Source organism: Peromyscus leucopus, chromosome 9, assembly GCF_004664715.2.
Source record: "Peromyscus leucopus breed LL Stock chromosome 9, UCI_PerLeu_2.1, whole genome shotgun sequence".
NCBI classification, from domain to species: Eukaryota; Metazoa; Chordata; class Mammalia; order Rodentia; family Cricetidae; genus Peromyscus; species Peromyscus leucopus.
This window is the reverse complement of record NC_051070.1, coordinates 62,660,131-62,684,575: the sequence shown is the minus strand read 5'-3', so window position 1 is coordinate 62,684,575 and position 24,445 is coordinate 62,660,131. Positions and strand designations below refer to the sequence as shown.

The following is a 24,445-nucleotide window of genomic DNA, read 5'->3' as shown; positions in this document are numbered from 1 at the left end:
CCAAGTCACTGAAAGATGATCCTTTCCTGCCACTTCCAGCTTCTAGCAGCCCCTGGTGTCCCTTGGCTTGAAACAAGTCACTTCAGGGTCTCTGCCTGTAGTTCCACATTGGTTTCACTCTGTAACTGCAATGTTTTCCTCTTCTAAAGAGAACATCAGTCATATTGGATTCAGGCCCATCTCAATCTGATTACGTCTGTAAAGATCCTACCCAAATAAGGTCAGAGTTGCAGGCACCAAAGATTAGTATTTTAAATGTCTTATAAGGAGACACAGTTCTCCCCACAATAGTCTGCCCTCTAGACTTGCCTCCAAGTTGATGTCCTTTTTCTGTCCTATAGGTCAATAGGCCCTACCCTAACATCCTCAATTTCATCATCATCATTTTTGCCCAAAATGTCATTGTTTAAGCCATTTAAATCATCAACAGGAGAGACCTATTGTCTGATGACAAAATCTAGCCAGATGGAAGTCTTCAGTCAGACAAGCTATTGGCTTCCAAAGTACAGTGGTGGAATAGACATAAGATGCCCATTAAAGGGAGAAAAGAAAAGGCAAAAAGGGTTCACAAGTTTCAAGCGATTCTGAAACCCAGCAGGGAAAATACTAGTGTTTGAAATAATCCATCTTGGCACAACACTTCAGTTCTTTATTGTGATCTTACTGCAGGGCTCTTTCTGCCCACCTGGGTACCTGGCAGCGATGGTGAATTGTCTACATGTACCCACAACTCATATGCTAATTGGAACACACGTGCTTCTCATGCTGGTCTCAAAACCCTGGCTGTGAGGGTTAACCATCATTGTCAACCTGACTGAATTTAGAAGCTCTCAGGACACACACCTCTGGGCACGACTGTGAAGGCTTTCCCAGAAAGGTTTAATTGGAGAGAAATGACCTGCCCTGAAAGAGGGTGATGCCATTCCACGGGCTGGGGTCTCAGACTGAAGAAAAAGGAATAAAGGAAGTGGTAAACTGAGTAACAGCACTCATCTTTCTCTGCTTTCCGTCTTCCCCATTGTGGGGAAAATCATGCTGTCACCACTGTAAGCTACTCTTGTTTCCAGTGTGTGTGTGTGTGTGTGTGTGTGTGTGTGTGTGTGTGTGTGTGTGTGTATGTGTGTGTGTGAAATTTGAACTTTGGATCCTTCTAACTCTACCTCCCAAAGGCTGGGATACCCCTAATTCCTTTTATTCTTTTTTATATCTTATTTATTTTTATTTTATGCATTGGTGTTTTGCCTGCTTGTATGTCTGTGTGCGGGTGTCATATCTTGGAGTTACAGACAGTTGTGAGCTGCTATGTGGGTGCTAGGATTCAAACCCAGGTCCTCTGAAAGAGCAGTCAGTGCTCTCAACCTCCAAGCCATCTCTCCAGCCCCACAAACCCTCTTCTAGCCACTGGCTCCCCAGCTCTACCCACAGAGATCTCTCAATGAAAAATCAAGTTCCTGCCGGGCGGTGGTGGTGCACGCCTTTAATCCCAGCACTCGGGAGGCAGAGCTAGGTGGATCTCTGTGAGTTCGAGGCCAGCCTGGGCTACCAAGTAAGTTCCAGGAAAGGCGCAAAGCTACACAGAGAAACCCTGTCTCGAAAAACCAAAAAAAAAAAAAAAAAAAAATCAAGTTCCTGATGACAAAATCCTTCCTTCTGGGCATCCCTGTCTGGAGTCCTGGCACTCAGGATGCTGAGACAGGTGGACTACCAGTTTGAGGTCAGCCTGGGATGCCTGGTGAGTTCCAGGCCAGTCTGGAATTCAAAGTGAGAGCCTGTCTACAAACCAATCAAACACACACAGAACCTTCCACCTTTTCCTTTCTTCCCTGCCAAGCTCTATAAAGCAGACATGACAGTCATCCCATAGTCATCTTATGCAGGGAGATGACTGCACCTTAGGAAGAAAAGCTCTGGTCCTGGCAGAACCAGCACCCTGACCCACCGTGGTGTGGCTGTCTTTCTTGGAGAAGGCTAGGGCTGTCAAGAGACTTCCTCAAGCCTTCCCAAGTCTGTAGCATCATCCCTTCCTTCCCAGCCATGGCTCCCAATTTTCTAATGCTACCCCCTCCCCACCCCCAGCCTCTGCCCTCTCATTTTTGCAGTCTGACTGATATTTGAGGGGGTCCTGATATTTGAGGGGGTCCTGTCTGTACTAATTTAGATTTTAGGCTATTACGGTGTAAGACTAGGAGTTAGATAGACGCCAGTAGGCAGACAGACAGGGAGAGGGGCCATGCCTAGGTAATGGTGGTGGTGAATCTCCAAGACCACCAGCTTCTCAACCTTTAGCTTTTATCTTCCAACAGCAGGCCCCCTGCTGATGGACGGGCTCAAGTCAAGACTAGGTCATGACTTGTCACACCACAGTTCTGGGCCAACCAACCAACCACCCTAGCTTTCTCTAAACCGACCAACTTTAAATTAGGGAAGGGAAACCCTTCAGAGGCTTTAAAAACCAGCCCTTGAGAAGAGACCCGATTTTCGCCTTCCAAGACCCCCCTCTGCTTGGCAGAGGTTCTTTTTCTCTGTGTGCCTGTTGCCTGTGTGTTTCCTCACCCCCAGTAAACACCTTTCATCAACTGCTATTCTGTCTGCGATGCTTGAGATTTCTCTGAGGCTACGTATTGCGCTTCATATTTTTTCTTGCCTTTTAATTTTTTTTTCCCTGCCTTTTCGACTGGCAAGAGACAACCGACCCGATCAAGACCTTATGGACTGTATCATCTCAAGACCCCTAGACGGTATCAATAGTTTCAAAAGCCAAAATAAATGAAGATTCTCTATAGTTAATTCACGTGGTTACACACAACCACAGCTGACACGCGTGCGCGCAAACGTAGGTGTGATTTCGATCTCTTTTGGAGCTGACAGGTTCCTTGGATTCCGACTGCATGTGGCTTCTCCTGGGTCCTTCCACGCGCTGTCACTGGGTCTCCTCTGAGAAAGCATCAAGAACTCATCTGACTTCTCACATTCATTCCTGGCACCTCTTAAGAATTCCAATTCCCAACAAGACTTCCTGCGCCCCAGGAACACAGGGAGAAAAAAGGCAAACTCAGAACGTTTCTTCCTCCAGACACACGAGGGCGCTGCGGAACTCCGGTCGTTCAGAAGGCGTCGAGGCGACGCTCTTGCTTGGAGAGTCAACGGTGCTCAAGTCCGGGCCTGCGCCGGGGCGCCCACAGGGCAGCGCGAGCGTCACGTGCCGCGGCGTGGGCCGCTGCCTTGGAAACGCGGGGCGCGCGCTTCCTGAACTTGAAGGAGCCGGGGCCCGGGAGGATGCTGCTGGTGGACGGGATGCGGTACGCCCGCAGGCTGTGTGGCCTGGGAGCCGGAGCGGCTCTGCGGGGACCCGCAGGCCGAAGCGGCCTGCGCAGCTGGGGTCGCGCCCGGGGAGTCAGCACCAGCTGGTCACCGGTGGGCGCCGCCTTCAACGTCAAGCCCCAGGGCCGCCTGTGGGACCTGTTGGGAGAGCGCCGGGTGAGCGAGCGTGCCGGGGGTCTGGGCAGCGCGGCCTCTGCCTCTTGCTCAAAGGGCACTGTGCCAGGATCAGTGCGCACCAGGGTCCCACTGGCTTCCCCTACTGAAGTTCGCTTTTTTTTTCTTCTGGCTTTTCAAGAGTTCACACTTGGCTTTGTAACGACACTCTTCCGTCGAAAACTCCATCACACCTTAATTGTCCATTTCGAGCTGCTTTGAAACTCCTGTTTGTAAGACTCTCTTGATGGGTAAGGGCAAGAGGGTTCAAAGGGCAGTCCTTTTGGCTCCAAACCGAGTTTGAGACTAGCCTGAGTTACATAAGGACCTGCGTTTCAAAATAAATAAATAAATAAATAAATAAATAAATAAATAAATAGCAACAACAGAACCCTATCGAGAAAAATTAGACTTCCCAGCGTGCCTTGGAGTTGATTGCTTAACTAGACAGAATTGTTTGGCTATTTCCACCCTACCTGTGGTGGTATTGGACACTTGAAAATGAATGAGGGAAAGGCAGGGGAGATTGGGAGTGGTTTGCCCAATGAATCCCTTTATTTTGCATTTGTCTTTAAGGGTTGTTTTTGCCTTTTAGCTTTTCACTGTGGGGCAGCTTTCTCTAAAGACGAATCTGTGATGTAGTTGCATTGCATTTCTTGCTGTGAGCATCTCGGTGTTTAGCTTTGTCTATTTGAAAGTTCTTTCTATATAAAATTCCCTCCAAGACCCATAAGGGTAGATGATGCTGGTATTAATGGAGTCGGTGGTAGAACTGCCTATTAGTACTGAGCAGGAAGATGTGAAAGGTAAGCCTGATTTTGAGTGGATGAGATATAACTGATTCCAGCCATATTTTTTAAAAAAAATTATTGTGTGTGCGTGCAGATGTGAATGAGTGCAAGTGTGGCCAGGTGCAGGCCAGAGGGCAATTTTTAGGGGTCTGTTGCCTTTTACTTTGTGGAGGCAGGGTCTCTCTTGTTTGTACTAATGGACTGTATACTCCAGGTTATCTTACTCTCTTCAATCTGGTCCTTGGGCTTCTGGGTATTTTCTTGTTTCTATCTTGGAGTAGGATTGCTGGGATTATAGTTGCATGCCACAAAAATTCAGCTTTAAAGTTATTTATTTTATATGTGTTTTGCCCAAATGTATGTAAATGCACCACATGTGTTTAGTGCCATCCATGTGCATGTGGAGCCAAGAAGAGGGTGTTCGATCCCCTGCCACTGAAGTTATAGACAGGTTGCAAACTGCCATGTGGATGCTGGGAATAGAACCCAGGTCCTCTGCAAGAGCAGTGAGTACTCTTAACCACTGAGCCATCTCTCCAGTCCTTCCTCCCACATTGTGTTTTAATTACATTTTTTTTGTTTGTGTGTATAGGTGCCTGTATGTGTGTGGAGTTCAGGGACAACTTTGAGGAGTCGGTTCTCTCCTTCCATCATGTAGGTTCCAGGCTTGGAGGCAAGCACTTTTACCCATTGAGCCATCTAGACGGCCTCTGAATCACTTTCTTACGTGGGTTGGGGGAATTGGACTCAGGTCCTCAGCTTGCAAATTGAGTGCATTTACTCACTGAACCAACCCTCCCAGCCCCCTTGGCATAGTTTTTGTTTGTTTGTTTGTTTTTGCATGGATAAGTACAGTAGGTTTCAAGTTGGGGAATTAAAAAAAATATTTTTAGTAAATTTATTTTCCACCGTGTGTGTGTGTGTGTGTGTGTGTGTGTGTGTGTGTGTGTGTGTGTGTGTTCATGTGCCTATGCACATATGGAGGTCATAGGACTTCCAGGCATAGGCTCTTTTTTTGCATCCTGTGTTTCTGGGGCAACAAAATTATGACTTGAACCTTGGCCGTCATGCTTGGTGACAACGGCCTTTAGCCACTGAACCATTTGTTTGGTTTGGTTTTTTGAGGTTAGGGTCTTGCTTGTATATCTCTGGCTGTCCTGGGATTTGTTAAGTGCCAGAATTCAGTTGTGTGTCCTTATACCTCAAACGTTTTCTCTTAAAGCGTGTTTCTGGGTGGCTGTGGTGGTAGCACCCACATATAATCTTAGCATTTTGGGTGCTTAGACAGGAGGAACTGAGGTTCCAGGCTTCTGTCACAGAAAACAAAAAGAACTTTAAAGCACATTTCCATATCTGTAAAAGGAGAATGTACTGCTTGTTAGAGAACTGTGTGATTTGGATGAGAGAACCTTTGTAAAGTAGCACACTTTGGCATATGTCATTAAATGTCAGCTTTCTCCTGCTTTCCTGGAGGGCTCTCGGATTCGTGCTTGAACTGCTTTAAAAAGACTTTTTAAAATGGGTGTTCCCATTAGATTAGTGATTTTTTTTTCTTTATTAAAATACTGAAATGCCTTGGTTTTAGCCAGGGACTAGGGTTAGTATGTGGAGTCTGCTTGTGCGTTGACTGGCCTCTGTTTCATAGTAGAGAACAGGTGGGTGTTATGTGTGGAGACTCACTCTGTGAGAGGCATGGTCCTGGGCACTCCACACATGCTTGCTGCTTTAGTTTGTTCCCATGCTGTCAGAGGTGTGCCGCCAGCCTCGGCATACCTGCTGAGAAAACTGAAGCCTGGGAGGAATGATCTGCGACCAAGGCTGCACGTGGATTATGGTTATCGTTAACATCTGTTACGTGCTGTCTGCATGCCAGGCACTGTTGTAAGTTTTGTTTTAAACCTTTGAATCTTCATGTAATCCTCCCAGCCACTTTCTCGTGGAGCCTCAGTACTGACAGCTGGACCTATACCATTTGCTTCTTTTTGAAAAAGAAGGAAGGCTTGAAGAAAACATAAAATTTCAAACATGTTTTAGTGTAGTTCTGTATAGTGTAACAGAAAGAGCGACACTATTCCCATTGCACAGATGTGGGTAGTCCAGATAAACCAACTAAAATCAGGGCTTCATGCAAAAGTAGTTCTAGGGAAAAAGACAAACCTGTACTTTTGGCTATAAATTGGAAATGTTGTTTTGGACTTTTAGGGTCTTTTTGGAGTTCCTGAGCTCAGCAGCCCCGAAGGATTCCATGTTGCCCAGAAGGAGGCCTTGAGGAAGACGGAGCAGCTGGTGGAGCGAGCATGTTCCACACCCCCAGGGCCACAGACAGTCCTCATCTTTGATGAGCTCTCGGATTGCCTGTGCAGAGTGGCCGACTTGGTGAGACTTAGAAGCACAAACAGGGGTGTGTGAGTGCAGGCACATGCATGCCACTGATGCATGGGTGAGTGCAGGCACATGCATGCCACTGATGCATGGGTGAGTGCAGGCACATGCATGCCACTGATGCATGGGTGAAGGACAAAGGACAACTCATGAATCTGTCCTTTCTTGCCACCTTGTAAGTAGAATCCATGGCTAAAACTTAGGTCACCAGGCCTGCAAGCCAGACCTCCTACTTGTTGAGCCATCTTGCCAGAAAAGGGTCCAAACTTGATTACTTGTATCAGTGAAGGTGATTTGTGGCACATAGAGTCCAAAATAGGATTGTTCAGGCCGGGTGGTCTACGGAGTGAGTTCCAGGATAGGCACCAAAACTACACAGAGAAAAAACCCTGTCTCGAAGAACCAAAAAAAAAAAAAAAGGATTGTTAAGAATGTTCTGACCTATGTGGAATTTCCCTCAATGTTCATTCAGTGTTGAGGTTGCCAAGTACAAAACACCTAGTCACCAGGATGAGTTAAAAACCATCAGCTTTGCTTGAGTTAGACAATGTCCCGGAGTTCATTGGTTTTTAGAAGAGTTAGGTAGTACCTCAATGGTATCTCATCTGGATTAACTGGTTTAATCCCTCCTGCCTATCTTCATCTACCTTACTTTGGCAGCCACATGTGTGTGTGTGTGTGCGCGCGCGCACGCATGTATGTGTGTTGATTGGGTCTCACTGTCACCTAGGCTGTCCCAGAACTCACCATGTGGTTCAAGCTGGCCTTAACTCATTCAGTCCCCCTAGCCTTCCAAGTGCTGGGTCTGTAGTGCCTGGCAGAGTCCATGATCCACTTTGACAGTCTCTCTCAGTTCTGTCTTTCTAGAATGTCTAGGATCAGATATGCATTTGAGACCAGCTTGTTCATTTCCATTATGTAGACTATTTCTTTTCTCTCATGCCCTTGAGTTGAACAGTAACAAATTTCACGTGATAATGCATTCACTCTGGTATCCCTAGATCTATAGGGAAATGGTGAAACTGTTTTGGTGTAAAAGGTTTTCCCCGGCGTGATGTTTGGGCCCCAGCTTTCACTGGGTCTTTGTGCTGTTCATGGGACCTGCTTCCTCAGTGGTGGAGACATCATGGACGTGCCCTGCCCAGGAGGTCCTGTGCTCCGCCCTCTTCCTGTGTCATCAGTGGGTGTGTCTCACGCAGTCCACAGTCTACCTTGACAGCCACTCTAGTCTGAGACCCCGATTTGTTGTCTTAGTCTGCCTGCATCCTAGTTAGGCTGTGGTGGTCGAGAATTTTCCCCACTTTGTTTATTTTGTTCTTGGTGTCTTCTCTTTTGAGCTTTACAACTGTTAATGAAGTATAACATTTAAAAACCGCTTTCTAGCCAGGTGCAGTCTTACATGCCCAAATGCCGGCACTTGGGAACCTGAGGCAGGCAGATCGTGAGATTGAGGTCACCCTGGGCCACATAGTGAAATACTGTCTCACAACAACAGCCAACTATAAAAAGAAACCCAAACAAATTATAATGTAATTTATATGTATAATTCTCTGGGTAAATCCAAGAATGTCTTTTCTTTTTTAATTTTTAAGGTATTTCCTGCCTCTATGATCAGTACCATTGTAAGGCAAGAATTTCATAAACTGTCAGGAAATGGACAGTTTGTTTTGTTTTCTTCTTCTTCTCATGTAGTTTTTATGAAATAGGAGTATTTTCTTCGTTACCTTTACAAGTAAGCTTTTATGCCAATCGGCTTCATTGATGGAGCAGTGAGCAAGGTTAAAGTATTTTTCCCACTAGCACGAGGACCCAACTTGCTCTCCAGCCCTGGGTGAGGAGTCAGTGTGGTGAATACACCCGCAGCCCCAGCACTAGGAAGGTAGAGACAGGAGGATTGATGGCTCCTGGCTCAGGGAGAGACACTGTCTCTAAAGCGAGCTAGAGAAGAACTGAGGAAGAGATCTGCTATGGACTTTTGGCTGCAGTGCATATGCACAGATTCAGGGACATTCACACACACACAGACATGCTAACGTTTGGACTTTCCACATCGTATTCGGTAGCATGTGGAAGGATAATTTGTAAAATAAATTGTACGTGCTACACAGCTCATTTTTTGGGTGCCTTATAATGTACTAAGTGTGCCAAACTAGGGATTTAAATGCTTTTGCATTGAATGTTATTTGATAATAAAATTAGGAAATTTTACCTTGTGATGGTTTTTGTTTGTCTTTTTAAGATAAAGTCTCACTATTTAGTGAAAGCTGGCTTGGAACTTTTGATCCTTCTGCCTGGCCTCCTGAGTGCTGGGGTTACGGGTATGTTCCACCATGCCTGACTCCCTTGGGTTGGCTTTATTTCATGTTGTAGCCATAGTCATTCTTCATACGTCGAGAATAAAGAAGATGGGGAGTACTTCATAGTTTCCCTGCATTTCTTACTCACCTGTTGGTTTTTTCTTTTGCAGTGTACTGCAATTAACATGAGTGCTTGCTTTATATGATTTCCTATGTTTTTTTTTTTAAATCCTTGATTAAATTATCCTGTTGTCATAGCAGAAACAGAATGGTTGTATACTGTTCTAGATGAGGACCAGGAATTCATATTTCCCTCTTATAAAAGGCCCATAAAGAGAATGTTTAGGATGTTATGATTTTGAAATTAGGTGTCATTCTAAAAATGTGCCCCTAAGGGGCTCTCTGGTGCTGGATCAGCATGGGAATGCCACACTGCAGTTTGAGTTTCAAAGTTTTAAAATGTTCAAGACCAAGGTCTGCTTACTGGAATTGTAGGATAGAGAGGATTTGCTGGTTATTCATTTGAAGGTGGAAAACTTGTAAAATGAAGTTCATGAAAATATTTGCTCTGGCAAATCCAGTGAGGAAATTCATGGGTGGAGCCGAGTGGCACATCCTAAATCTGGCTTTGTTTGTACCCTCGGTCTTCGACTCCAGTTCCATCAACATCCTTTTGGTTTTGTCTTTTCCCTTGTTAGGCAGACTTTGTGAAAATCGGACACCCCGAGCCTGCCTTCAGAGAGGCTGCGGAAGAGGCCTGCAGGAGCATCGGCACCATGGTGGAAAAGTAAGTTTCCTCCACGCCACGGTGGCGTTGTGTACACGCTTGTCACTCCTCGGGCGGGTGGGGGCGGGTGTGTGTGTGATCTGGCAGCCCAGGAAGGTGGGGTGGGAGAGCTGGGTCAGGTCCCCTTTCAGCCCTGCTGCTGGGGTTATTGACCTGTCCTCTCTCTTCCTTTGTCTGTAATTGGATAATTGAGTCGACTGTTAGGGCTGCTGTGTGTGAACATGAAAGGAGGTAAATGTGAGGTGCTTAAAAGGTGTCAGGCACACAGGGGCATATGGTAATGTTTGTCATCATTATTGGTGGTGGTAACGGTGCTGGTTGGTTTATGTAGAGAACTTCAACTGAGGAATTGCCTACTATCAATAATAATGATGACAAATATTACCATATGTCCCTGTGTGCTGGCATGGTCCTTTGCTGGCCCTGGGAGAGCTGGCTCTTCCCCTCACTGGCTACTACAGTAGAAGAGCTGGTCCTGCCCCTCATGGGAGAGATGCCCCCCCCCCCCCCCCACAGGTGTAGAAAAGCTGGCCCTGGTGGCATGGGCGGAGAAGAGCTGGCTCTACCCCTGGCCTGAGGGGGGGCAGTCTGGACTGACCAAAACAGCTACCACCCAGACCCACACACACATCCAGGGCTTTGAGTTGGCCCAACCCAGCATCTACCCCATCTGCTGGAGCATGTGAAGAGACTGGTTCTGAAGAACCATAGCACAACAGCAGGATATCCGAGAGGAGTTTCGGTGAGGGTCCAGTATTGATGGTGTAGCAGAAGCCAGAGGCCTTGAACCAGACCGGCAACTCATTGCATTGAACACTCGCAAGTAAAGCAGAGTGGACCAAAGGTATACCATGTGACACACCTTGGCTCCAGTGCCACTGAGACCAATGAAGGGATGTTAGAGAGGCGGGAAAGAAGGAAGAGCCAAGTGTTTTGGTTTTTGATTTTGTTTTGTTTTTAATATTTTTTAAAATTTTCTTTTGTGGGGAATGCTACAGGGGTGAGGGGCAGATATAGAGGGACTGGGAAATGAGTGGGATTGGGGTGCATGATGTGAAATTCCCAAAGAATCAATAAAAAGGTTATGTTTTTAAAAAGAGAAAACAGGCTGTATAAGCCATGGGGTGTGAGCAGCACTCCTCCATGGATTCTGTTTCAGTTCTGCCTCCAGGTTCCTACCTTGGTATCCTCAATGGATTATGATATGGGACACGTAAGCCAAATGACCCCTTTCCTCCCCAAGCTGCTCTTGACGGTGGTCATCTCACAGCAACAGAAGGCTAACTAGGGCAGTGAGGGAGGGCCTCTGAGTGTCTCTGGGGCTGTTTGGGGCTCCTGGAGTCCAGTGTGAGCCGCTTGCTGTTGCATACATGACTGGGCCACAGGGTGGGGAGCCAGAATATGTATTTACGGGAAGTAGCTGTATAGACTGCAGCTGCTATAGGGATCAGGAGTGTCTCAGCATTCCGAGAGAGCTAAGGAAGGCTGTAGGAGGAGACCACCCGGAAACAGTTTACTCTCAAGTGGTTTGGGGGTAATCTGAAGTGTTTGAAAGCCTTTTAAGAATAATCCAAAGAGATTGTTCAAGTCACTGTGGACAGTGCTGTGTTAGAAGCATAGTGTGTGACTGGGTCAGACAGCATCTGAGGCTGGGGAGAGTGTCAGGGCTCGCCAAGCCTGGGTTTATGATGGGAAAAGAGGAGCCAGGCAACACCTCGAGACGGTTTTAGAAACCAGAAGTTGGAGAGTAGGTAGCTTCCCTAGTTGGACAGACTTTCTGGAAGACCCTCTATCTTAGGAGGTATGGCTGTCCTCTCTCTCTCATTGAGTAATGTTGTCCACTCAGACACAGTAAACGTTACGTTTATAGTCATCGATGTGTGCTGTGAGGATAAACCAGTCCCTGCCACACCTGGCCACTTGATCTTGTGCTGCAAGAAGGACTGGAACAAGGGACTCTGGAGAATACTGCTTTCTATTAGGGGCAGCGCAGGGAAGAAGGCAGCATGGCCAGGCCACCTGTCTGTGATGCCAGGACGGCTGTGTCCCACTGAATTTAGACAAAGCTGTTTTAAGCACAAGCACTCTTAGTTTTGCGGGAGACCAGTGGAGATCCATGCTTGGTGGTGAGCTGTGTAGTGTGACTGTAATCTTTACCTCTCCATGGAGAGTGGTTCAGTCTGTTGAAAAGGTCCTAAAATAGCTTTGTTTGTTTCTGGTTTTGTTTTTCAAGACAGGGTTTCTCTATGTAGCCCTGGCTGTCCTGGAACTCGCTCTATAGACCAGAACTCACAGAGATCTGCCTGCCTCTGCCTCCTGAGTGCTGGGATGAAAGGTGTGTACCACCACTGCCCAGCTCTAAAAGAGCTTTTATCACCTTGCCCAGAGTTTTGCTTCAATTTTTCTCCCAAGTACTCACTGTGACTCATTTTCCACTTTGGTCTAACTGAAGCATAGCTAACTTCTTCAGTTGCCCAGGCTAACCTCTGATACCCAGGGGAACTGACTTATTTTCTGGGAGTGGAGAAAGGTTTTAATTGGTGCAGTTGATAATGAATGGCAAATGTAAACTATAGACTTCATCTCAGGATCTTCCCTCTAAGCACTGTAGGAGATGTCCATACATGTCAGCAGGGGCCATGGTACAGATATCTCTGAACTGGTGTCCTTTATGTCAACAGGTCAGTAGGCCGTAGGTGCTTCCTCCTGACACCTGGGAGCTGTGCCAGAGAATTAAGTGATGATGTGTATTCCTGCTGAGCATCTTTTGATTGACAGTAACTGCCTTGGTCCCCTTAACATTTGGGAGGATCCATGGGAGGGGTGCCAAAAGAAACCCTCCATTCACAAGACTCTTGAGTTCTTTAATTATGAATGGCCTGGTGAACTAGCCCATCCTTGAGTTCCTAGGTAAGAATGGTAGACTGGATGGTGTGAGAGATATTACCCCTCCCCCAGGATCCACTATGTGGGAGTGTATTCCAGTCTAGGACTGATCCTAAGGCTGGCCTTGAGGGTGACAGGGCCTTGGGCACCTAGGGAGAGGACAGTGGTACTCCAGGTTGGACTGACATTGGTGTATGGGTCATGGCTCTTTGCTCCCAGTTTCTGCCTGGAGCAGGTGGCTGCACTGGTTTGTTAGTGGGGAATGTGCTTATGGTCTAATTCAGTCCTTATGGCAGCCTAAGATTATAGTGCCACAGTTGACCAACTGCATGGGAGTCTGGCTGCACCCTGTGTCCTGAGCTGTCCTGTCCAGGGTGGGCCTGCTCCTCTCATCCACATAAGCACAGCTAGCCTGAGTTCCAGGGTGCTAAGCTCAGGTCCTAAGGAAACCTTGCTAATTGGCTCAGCCTTCCTTCCCTCCTTACATCTTTCTACTTCTTAAAAACAGAGAAGCTGGGGCTGGAGAGGTGGGAGGCTCAGAGGTTAAGAACACTGATTGCTGGCTGCTCTTCCACAGGTCTTGAGTTCAATTCCCATGGTGTAGATGGTAGCTCACAACCATCTATAATGAGATCTGGTGCCCTCTTCTGGCGAGTAGGCATACATGCAGACTATACTATATAAATAAATAAATCAAAACAAAAAACCTAGAAGCTGCCTGCACATTGCTAACGGGAAATGATCTCCATGACCAAAGCCATCACCCCTACCTCTTTTCTGTCCTTCCTGCTCCAGCTGCCTACCCAGTTTAAATTGACCTTCACCAGGGTGGTTAGGACCTTTGACATTTTCTTAATGGATTGCCTTTTCCTGTACTGAACAGTTTCTAAGTATGGCTATTGTTTCTGGCTCAAAAGAAGATACAAAAAATTACTCCCCAGTTTTGGGATCTGGACATGTGTATTTAATCATCTAATGCCTTTCTCTTTTTGGCTTTTTGAGACAGGGTTTCTCTGTAGCTTTGTGCCTTTCCTGGAACTCACTCTGTAGCCCAGGCTGGCCTCGAACTCACAGAGATCCGCCTGGCTCTGCCTCCCAAGTACTGGGATTAAAGGTGTGCGCCACCACTGCCTGGCTACCTTTCTCTTGATATAGAGTAAAATTTTTAAAAATGAATTAGAACATCACATGTTTTCATTCATGATCTTTCTAGGTTGAATACGAATGTGGAATTGTATCAGAGTCTGCAGAAATTACTAGATGATAAGAAGCTTATGGATTCCCTTGATGCAGAAACCAGGTACTCACCATTCATTCAATTCCTTATGACTGACTGCAGGCCAGACTAGAGAGCCCTCTGGCTCTCTGGGTTGGAATGTTCTTCTTTCAGTACCTGAGGCTTCTGCACTTTCTTGGAGACTCAGCCACACACCTTTTCTCTTTACACTTTGTCTGTCTGGCTCCATCCTCTTACCCATAGTCACCACCAACATCTTACTTGTTGCCTTGGTCATTTGTTTTCATCTCTCTGCCTCAGTGGCTGAGCTCTACAAGGCTGTTTCTCAGTCTGTTTTATTCATTGCTGCAAGATGAATGACCAGTGATAGCCTCCTTTTAAACCGCTCATAATCACACCATCTCTATGCTTATAGTTCCATAATAGCGCTATCAGGAGATATCAGCAAGTTGATTTATTTGCTGGGTGGCTCTCCAGATCCTTAAAATGATGAGCTCTGGCTCATTAGAGTACAATTATTCATTATAATTAGAGGCCTGGTGCTAACTCAGCACACATGAGGACCTTAGAACCTTGTTTCTTTGCTGAAATCTTTCTATAGGGTGAATGTGGCACCAGTGGGAGCCCAGTAAGTGAAAGGGTCTGCTGGTAAGCCCAGTGATCTGAGTTCAGTCCCTGGGGTTCACATGGTGGGAGGAAAAGCTGACTCCTGGAGGTTGTTCTCTGACCTCCCTGCTCATGCCACAGCAGGTGTGTACATGCACACACACACACACACACACACACACGGATATACACACGGCTACATATACACCGATATGCATTCATGCATACATATGCTTATGGCTGCTTTTGTATTGTATCACAGCAACAGAAAAAAAAAAATTAACACTCTCAGAGAACAAGTATTTCTGGGAATACTGACCTAGAAGCATAGAAAGCCTCATCATTTACTTGCCTATGATATTGGTGTATAAATAGAAATTAATTATTTTCTTCACCTGTTTATCCTCTTTTTGTTTATGAGATACTTTATTCTTTACCTGCCTCATTTCCCTCTTCCGTCTCCTTGTCTCTCTCCATATATGGCTTGTCACCCCAGCTAAAGCTTTATTCCACGGAGCTCAGTTGGGAGTGGGCCCTTGCTTCCGTTCAGATATGAGTTCCAGGCATTGTGCACACTGTGGGGTGAGTGCTGGGACTTAACCTCACCCGCCGGCAGGTGTGCAGGGACCTGGTCTTGTTTCTCCCCATTGCTTTGGAAGCTCGGGATCTGAGTGGAGCTAGCTGTGTCATCTGGGTAGGTGTTTGGTTGTAATATTAGGATTGGGTTGTATTGTCTTCATTAGCAAAGCTAGTTAAGCTTCAGTGCGTATGCATCATCCCAGATGAGTACTCACTTCACACTAGTTTACTATAACAATGTAAAGTATTGTCTATAGCTTATTTAGGACCTGACTTTAAGAAATGGCATTTTTAATGTTGATTGTGTACAACTTACAGTTGGCTAACTTGTGGATACATTCCATATTTCTAGGTGTTTCTAGAAATGCCAATGAGAGCTTTTGAAGAACAAAGTGAAACATCCATTGGGAAGAATAAGTGGGGTGAAAACTGGTCCAGAAAGGAGAGCTTTCAGTGTGGGATAAAACTGGGATTTGAAATAATAGCATATGAAACATTGTGATACTTGGATATCATTGAGAGTGTTGTTAGGCATCCTGCAGGAACTGCATCTTAAACCATCATTGAGAGAAAGTCACAGCAGCAGGAATGTGAGGGAATTGATCCTCTGACATCTGTGAGGAACAGAGAGCAAAGAATGAATGCATGCATGCTGGTGCCCAGCTTGCTTTCTCCAGGGTTGCGCAGTTTAGGATCTCCTGCTTAGGGACTGGTACCACCCATAGTGAGCAAATCTTCCACCTCAGTAACATAATTAAGATAATCCCCTCACAGACGTGCCCACAGACCCACCTAATTCAAACAATCCCTTGTTGTGACTACCTTCTCAGGTGTCAAGATTGTGTCAGTTGTTGACAATTTGTGTCAAGTTGACAATTGAAACTAACTATCACAACTCCACCCCTTGTCTGTGAGCTAAGCAGGAAAGAAACTAAGAAATGAGCTGTTCAAAATTTTGTCAGAAGGGTCCCACTGGTCTATATGTTTGGGAATCTATTACATTATTTCTTCCCTTCTTTGAAATTGAGTGGCTTCGAGTCTTTAGCAAATCCATCCATAAAGAGACCTCCTTTTTACTTCAGGTTTTCTCTGTTGTATGTGTGTAAATATCATGACAACACATTCTCTAAACAGTATAAAAAGGCCCTGTTACATGAACACGTTTTAGCATCCCTTTGAGTGGACTCTGGAGAGCACATATGCAGAACCTGAATGCACACATGCAGCCTCTAGGAAGCATGAAGAGTGGCTGAAGTGGCTTCATGGCTTTCCTGTCTGTCTACCAAGGGTTTCTGTTGGACTTAGAGTGATTGTGAAGCTGTAAAGAAGACTCCAGACTAGGCTGGAAAAAATCTGGTGAAGTAACAAAAGGTCTTGAACCAGACTTTTCAAGCATACATATAAACATCCTGTTTTTGGAAGTGCTTTATACTTAAGTTGGAATATTCTGTTAGCTAATGGAGGAATGGAGAAATTGCAGATGTAGTTATAACTGCTCAGTATGTGGTAGATGAGTCATTTCACATCAGTGGGGAAAACCTGATTTTTAGCAAATGATGCTGGGCCAGTGGCCTTTCTTGGAAAAGAGAATTATTTAATCAAAGATTGAATATTTTTTAAAAGTTACACATGGTGTTTTAGGATTATGATCCCAAATACTCAGGAGGCTAAGGCAGGAGGACCAAGCTTAAGGGCTCGCTCAGCTGCAGAGTGAGTTCAAGGCCAACCTTGATAACTTGTAAGACCCTGTCACAAAAGAAAAAGAAACATTTGCAACAACAAAACCAGGCCTGGTCAATAGTGAGTTGTTGCATAGTGTGTGCAAGCTCTAAATGCAGGCCCTAGCCAGTCAATCAGCCATCTCTATCAATAGTTTAAAAAAGAAAAATCATAAAAGCATGGTCTCTTGGGATGTGGAAGGTTTTTTTTTTTTTTTTGAGATGATACCAAAAGGAAAGATTGATTTGATTACGTAAGAATTACAGACTTTTTGTGGCCAAACTCTTCCATGTAGCAAGTCAGAACACACAAATGAGACACATTAGCTACATGACAAAGGGTTAGTATATTTACCATGTTAAGAGATATTATACATTACTTGGAAAATATATAGAGAGAGTATATGCAGAAATGGGGACAGAATTTGTTTTTGTGAAAGTCTCATTTCACAAGATAAGGAAAAGGAACAGATGCCCATTAAATTTACACTGCTAGTTGTAGTTAAATACTGGGCTTGTGGTAGTTGGAAGGTGTGGCTCTAGAATTAGCCTCCAGGGCTGGCCATAGTTTGCTGAGCCCTAGTTCCCTTTGTAAAAAGGATTACAACTAAATGGCATTTAGATGAGGTAATTCATGTAAGGTGTTTTGTTCAGCACTGAACCCCTAGATTGGATGTGCTACCGTTAAAAAGTGGAATAAGGCAGAGAACACCCAGTAGTCAACACAGATGAAACAGCATAGGAATGGTTGTTATTGATTTGGAATAATGGATTCGTTAACTCTAATTAACTACAAACTTGTAGGGAGGACTGCTAGAGAATGTATGTATATTGATATACGAATACTTTTTGATCAGTTTAACATCTTGGAATTTATCTTAAGAAAACAAAGGTAAAGAAATGCATATAAATTTTTGTTTTTTGATAGTTTTTGTTTGGTTGGATTTTGAGATGGGGTCTCAGGTACCCATGCTGGCCTTGAACTGCTTACGCCTGCCTCTGCTCCTCAAGTGTGGGGTTACAGGTGTGCACCACCATGCCCAGCTGCATGTAAGTTTTTAAAGATTACAGCAGTTAGGAGAGTGGTGAAAATAGAGACTGTTTGATCTGTACAGCAGAACCCAACCCAAACATGAAGTTGTATTCTTTTCATGGATGGAATTATCAGAGAATGTATTGATTTAAAAGTTATAGTTTGGAAGAATATTTAATTATAAGAAGATATTCAGGGGTTGGGGATTTAGCTCAGTGGTAGAGTGCTTGGCTAGCAAGCACAAGGCCCTGGGTTCGGTCCTCAGCTCCGGGGGGGGGGGGGGGGGGGGGGGAGAAGATATTCAGTGTTTGTGATATAGTAGTCTGAGAAAAAATCAACTCCATAACTTTCTACAGTAAAGCAATACCATGACATATTTTTGCTTAAACCACCTTTGATTAAGAAGAGAGTTGTGTGTTTTTACTGTGTTAAGAAGGGGAGATGGTGTGAGGTGGCTAACAAGATCAGTTAGGGCTCCTTTGAAGCATTCTGCATTATTTAAGAAAGCATATTGGTGACTGAATTGTTAATGGGATCTGTTTACTTATTTATTTTGAGACAGGCGCTAGAACTCCTTGTTAGTCCAGTATGGCTCCAGCTTGTAATCTTCCTGTCTCTCTTTCCCAAGTCCTGGAGCTACAGGCTTTCCGGATGCCCTCAAGGCCCCCAAAGTTTTAGAATTTTAGATCTTGGGCTGAGTACAGCTCACTGCTAGAGAACCAGCCTGGTGTATGCAAGGCCCTGGGTGTGACCCCAGCACCATGGGGAAGATGGTTAGAATAATGTTAATTCTGTTCATTTCGAGAGCCGGGTGTGGTGGTGCTCACCCACGATCCCAGCACTGCAGAGGCTGAGGCAGGAGGATCATAAGTTCGAAGCTAGCTTGGGCTGTCTAGCAAGATCCTACCTTATAAAACAAAAATAGCAATAAATTACTAAGTAATTGTGTAGCATGAATCTTAAAAGTTCTTATTGATAAAATCAAACCTGAGGCCAGTTATAGGGGTGAATACTGGAAGGTCAGAGAGACAGAACAAGCCACAGCTATCTCACCTTGCCAATTCCTCAGCTGGTCCTGTTTCCTCAGACTGGAAACTTCTGTGTCCTCATCCCAATGGCTCTCAGCTGAACTGCTGCTTCAAAGCCTGAAAGCTTAACCAGCCACATGCTTAACCAGCCACATGCTTAACCAGCCACATGCTTAACCAGCTAAATGCTTAACCAGCCAAATGCTTCTCGTTTCTGGTCCTCATGCCTTATATACCTTTCTGCTTTCTACCATCACTCCCTAGGATTAAAGGCTTGCTTCCTGGGATTAAAGGTGTGAGTCACCATGCCTGTCTGTTTCCAATGTGGCCTTGAACTCACAGAGATCCCAGATGGATTTCTGCCTCTGGAATGCTAGGATTAAAGGCGTGTGCTATCACTACCTAACTAGTGGCTTTTCTGTTTATTGACCCCAGATAAGTTTATTAAGGTACACGATATTTTGGGGAACACAATACCACCACATTTCCTCTCTTTTTGTCTAAAATTAAAGAAAGCTTATAACTAATACAAGAAAAACTACCCAATAAGTATATACAATATATACAGCCAAAAATTACATTAATGATGTCTAGTCCATTAACATTTGACAGATTCAGATTAAAAACTCCATTATATATATTAACAATGTCCAGTCCAGTAACATCTGATAAACTCAGACCAAAAAATTTTCGTTACTTATCTTATTTAAAACAGGTAGTTTCTTTTTAAAAGTAGATTCCATGATCTCCCTTTTTATCTTATCATATCCATATTTTCTCTTTTTTCTTTTCATAATAGATTCAGTAGTCTACCTTTTGTCATTTTTATATCATCCCTTTTTTCTTCAGTGTAGATTCAATGATCTACCTATTTATACTATTATTTCTTTATCTTTTTTCTCAGAGTAGATTCAGTGATCTATCTCATATCTTATTCTCTTTTTCTTTTTGCTTTCTAGGGGTGAAGATATCTTTAGGGAATCTTGAAAAGAAAATTTTTGGGTTAATTGTCAAGTCCTGTATCATTTGTCCAGTCTCTGCATAAAAGGAAAGTTCAGGGCTTGTTTCAAGTCCATGTTCGAGTAGTCTGTCAGGCTGGATCATCTCAGCTAGCCATCTCAAAATTGTCCTAAGCAGTTTGTAGTCCAAAGCAGATCTTTCCATGGTGTTAATCAGCTTAATGGCTTTACCATAGTCCTTTTGAAGATTTCAAAGTTGCTGTTAGGTGTGGTCATGGTTCCATGCAGACTTTTTTTTTTTTTTTGTGCCTCTTCTGTGGTTTGGAGCAATCACAGTCTGATAACATTCTTCCCTAGAACCATGAACATTCTTCCCTAGAACAGAAAATCTTCACAACAATTTCTCCCCACCATTTGTCTTGTCAAACTTTTCCAAACTGACCTTTGCCGATGCTTTCTTGTAACACGATGGCCCTGGCAATTCTTCTCTGAACCAGCAGCAGTAAATCCTTCGTCCCAGGTAGCAGCATCACCGCAGTCACCAACACGATAAGAAGGAACTGGCAACGTGGAGCAGTAGCCACTGCTTCCATGGTCCCACCACTGTTTGTGGTTCAGTCTGGGCCAAAGCTTCTCCCAAGCCTCCTAGGCCGGCCTCAAACTCGGGATCCTACTGCCTCTGCCTCCTTCAGCAAATCCTACCGGCATGCGCCACCACAACCGGCTGAATGTAGCTTGGGCCTGAGCTGGGACCCACAAGGCCACAGACAAACAGCTTTTTCATGAATTTGTAACACGAACGTTGGGCGCCAGATGTAGATGTATTATAAAGTAATTGAGAAAATAAATATATTCATTTTGAGAAGTCATAGCCAGAAGAATATATCAAATGCTCCATTAGTCTACCACTAGAAACAGAAGCAATTTCAAACAAACAGAGGAACAAACAACCGTGTCGTTGATAGGAAAGTTGTTAATTGGCCTCAAGCCTGAAGGCAGACTACAAAGAGCCCAAGTTCTCCTCTGGCACAGCATGAGAGAGGTGTTGGCCAGCCACACCAGCTGGAGGAAAGACAGGAAATGCATGCAGGGGCCTTGAGAAGCTGTCCAAGTGGGAACTGGTCTTGTTTCTAGTTACTCGGGCTTGGATGGAGCTGAAATAATTATGATGTTAGCTTTCCCAGCTAACATGTAATAAGCTCTTACATAATAAGTTAGTAGGAACTCTCTGTCAACTGGGATTGTACCTGTTTCTGAGATACTGAGCTCCTCGTTTCAGATAAATAAACAAATTGTGGGTATGCTCATCACCTATGTGTGTTGCAAAAGTTTTTATAGTAAATTTCAGAAGTCCTGATTTGAACATGAAGACTGATTTTTGTTTGTAATTTTAATGAACGCCTGTAACTTGTGCTCCCTTTATTTTAGGCGAGTGGCTGAACTATTTATGTTTGATTTTGAAATCAGTGGAATCCATCTAGATGAAGAAAAGGTAAATACTTTTCTTTTCAAAATATACTTTTAAATTTATTTATCATATGTGTGTGGGTTGGCCTGTATTTATGTATGTGCATGGCCTTGGAGAGGAGAAGGGGGTTTCAGAGCCCCTGGCACTGCAGTTACAGGTGGTTATGAACCACCATTTAGGTGCTGGGAATCAATCCCTGGTCCTCTGCAAGAGAAACCAGTGCTCTTAACCTTTGAACCATCTCTCTATCCCCATCTTTTCTTTCTTGAAACAGGATCTATTTAGCCTCAGCTGGCCTGGAACTTGCCTTGTAGACTAGGCTGGCCTCAAACTCACTCTTCCTCACATTCATTCATTCATTCATTCATTCATTCATTTATTTATCTATTCATTCATCCATCCATATATTTATTTATTATTCATCTATCTATCTATCTATCTATCTATCTATCTATTTATTTATTTATTTATTTTGAGATCAGTCTTTTGTAGCCCAGGTTAGCTTTGATCTTGCTATGTAGTTGAGTATGAACTTGAACTTCTGATCTTTCACCAGGCTCAGTGCTGGAGATTGAACTCAGGACCTCATGTGTGCCAGGGCTAGCACTCTATTAGCTGAGCTCCATCCTCAGCTCTTTTTTCTGTTTGGTTTTGTTTTGTTTTTTGAGACAGGGTTTCTCTGTGTAGCATTGCACCTTTCCTGGAACTCACTCGAAATTACAGAGATCCACCTGCCTCTGGAGTGCTGGGATTAAAGGTGTGCCCTACAACCGCCCGGTCTTTTTTCTTTTTTTGAAGACAGGGTTATGTGTTGACCAAGTTGGCCTTGAGCTTTCCGTGTAGCCAAGGCTGCCTTGAATTCCTGACCTTCCCGTCTTCACCTCCTGCTAGGACTACAGGCATGTGTCTCCAGACCAGGCTTTCAGCTGTTTTGACCAGTGTTGTTACTGACATTTAGTTGTGAGAACCCTTGTGTATCACTTGACTGGGTAAACTCTTAGGACTTTTTTCACTTGTAAAATTCTTCTGTAGGTGGTATCTACATGTAGTGCTCTCTGGAAGCTAGCCCATCACCCCTGATAATCCAGAATGAAGCAATAACACAGCTCGAGTGTTAGGTATCATGGAATGAGGCTGAGATGGAGAGTAAGGGGGCTATTAACAAACTGTGGGCACTGTTTGTGCCTGGTGGGTCCACACACTTGCTATGACAGCAGCGGCGTCATGTGACCTACAGGGTTCACTCTGGCTGGAGGGCCTGGCACATTGTCTGCACCTCTTGTTTTATAGATGTAGAAGCAAAGGAACTTGCTTAGGCTCTCAGCTTTAGTGCCAGGAGTTCTTTCACTGGCTGCTGCTGTCCTCAGAATATGATGCTCTGCTAGGCTGAGTCCCTGGTGTGGGTAGCAGCTCAGTGTTGGGGTAGAGGAGTGACTGGATGCCATCATGAGTACCCCCCCATGACCTCATCTGCTCGCCAACTGTCTAATTATTATTAGTTTTTAAAGATAGCTCTGTCCATCCTAATAAATGCAGTGAATTCAAAGCCATTTATCTAGGAACAGAAGTTGATTTATCAGGATGTCTTGGGAAGTAAGTGGCATTCTTGACCATGTGCAACCAGACTTCCATGCCTGAGACCTTTCCATCTGGATCAACCAACTGCAGATTAAAAACATTCAGAAAAAAATGTGTCTGCACTGAGCTAAAAGAAGACTTTTCTAAACAATACGTTTTGTGCTCTCACCTGGCCTTTACGTTGATTTATGTTTCCTAGTGACTGAGATGTTCTAAAGTTGGTGGAAGGAGGTGCAGAGGTTCCATGCAGATGGACTGACCATGTGTGGATATTGCTGTCTGAGGTTGGGGCGCCCAACCTCAGGCAATACCAATGCCAGATCAGATAAATAGGTCTTCATCTTTCTGTCTGTCTCTCCTCTCTTAATTTTGTTTTTTGAGACACTGTATCCATTTTGTAGCCCAGACTGGCCTTGAACTTGTTGGATAATCCTCTTGCTTCAGCCTCCTCAGTGCTGGGATCACTTGTGTGAGCTGGTTTTTGAACTTCTCCTGCTTTAGTTTCCCCTGAGTAGCGACAGGGAGTGTTTGTAGTGGTTTCAAAGGTATTTAGAGTCCTGATCCTTGCACCATGGATGGTTTTGGAATGATGAAATGATATGCCCAGAAGATCACTGGAGTCAGAAAGTTATTTTTCCAGAGGTTTTAACACTTCATAAAATTTGGGGGATGACTAATTTTATTATAGTGTGCTTTAATTTTTTCATAAAAAAGCTTTGGGAAACATTTTAGAGCTATAATTTTTAGATGGCGTTCATCATTTTTGTTATTCCACTGATTACCACTAGGTGGCAATACATTGCTACAAGAGAAGTCTGGACTAAAAAGACATTGGAGGTGCTGGAAACCAATATTTCCTAGTAAAGTTTGGCTTTTCTATATTGGAAACTCTAGGTTATTATTTTATATTTACTTTTTATGAGACAGGAGTCTTGTTATATAACCAGGGCTGGGATTAAACTTGCATTGTGGTTCAGACTGACTTTGAACATTCAAAATGCCTGTCTCAGCATTTCCCAGTGCTGGGATTATTTATGTGTATCACCATACCTGGCTTATTTATATTTTTCAGCATTCTTTTTTTGAGGCAGGGTCTCATGTGGCCCTGAGTGGCATGGAATCACTATGTTGCTGAGGCTGACATTGAACTTCCAAATGCCTGAGTCCCATTTTCTGTGTACTGGGATTGCACACATCCAGTTTGTACAGTGCTGAGGACCAAGTTCAGGGTTTTGTGCACGGTAGACAAGCACTCAGCTGAACTACATCACCCAGTTCTTCTCAGCTTCTTGTCAAATACATCTTACACTTGTGTCTGAAAAAACTAGTGTTGCTTAATAATTTTTAAACACAGGCTATAAGATTACCTGAAGCCCACCACAAGCCATTTGGAATCCTGACTTGTTTTTCCCGATGAATAACTGAACGTACACACCTAGTTCTCTAATGGACCTCAGAGATTACATGGGGTACAGTTTATTTTTGTGGTGTATGCTGGGAAAGAGTCTCAGGAGGTAGAGTGCTTGCCTAGCATGCATGAGGCCCTGGGTTCAGTCCTCAGCACTGCATCAAACAAGTATGACTGTGTACAGCCTGTAATCCCATCATTCAGTGGGATTGGG

The 24,445-nt window shown here is 44.4% G+C and overlaps 1 protein-coding gene across 1 annotated transcript in view; it reads left to right on the top strand.

Moving 5' to 3' along the window:
- The first annotated feature begins 3,162 nt into the window (after window positions 1–3,162).
- The window catches only part of LOC114693826 (mitochondrial intermediate peptidase), a 134,715-nt gene continuing 113,432 nt past the window's right edge, over window positions 3,163–24,445 (top strand). The window contains exons 1-5 of the mRNA XM_028870362.2: window positions 3,163–3,477; window positions 6,468–6,641; window positions 9,643–9,731; window positions 13,831–13,917; window positions 21,206–21,269. Of these exons, the coding sequence (XP_028726195.1) occupies window positions 3,277–3,477; window positions 6,468–6,641; window positions 9,643–9,731; window positions 13,831–13,917; window positions 21,206–21,269 (615 nt within the window). The 5' untranslated portion in view covers window positions 3,163–3,276. The remainder of the gene's footprint in view (window positions 3,478–6,467; window positions 6,642–9,642; window positions 9,732–13,830; window positions 13,918–21,205; window positions 21,270–24,445) is intronic.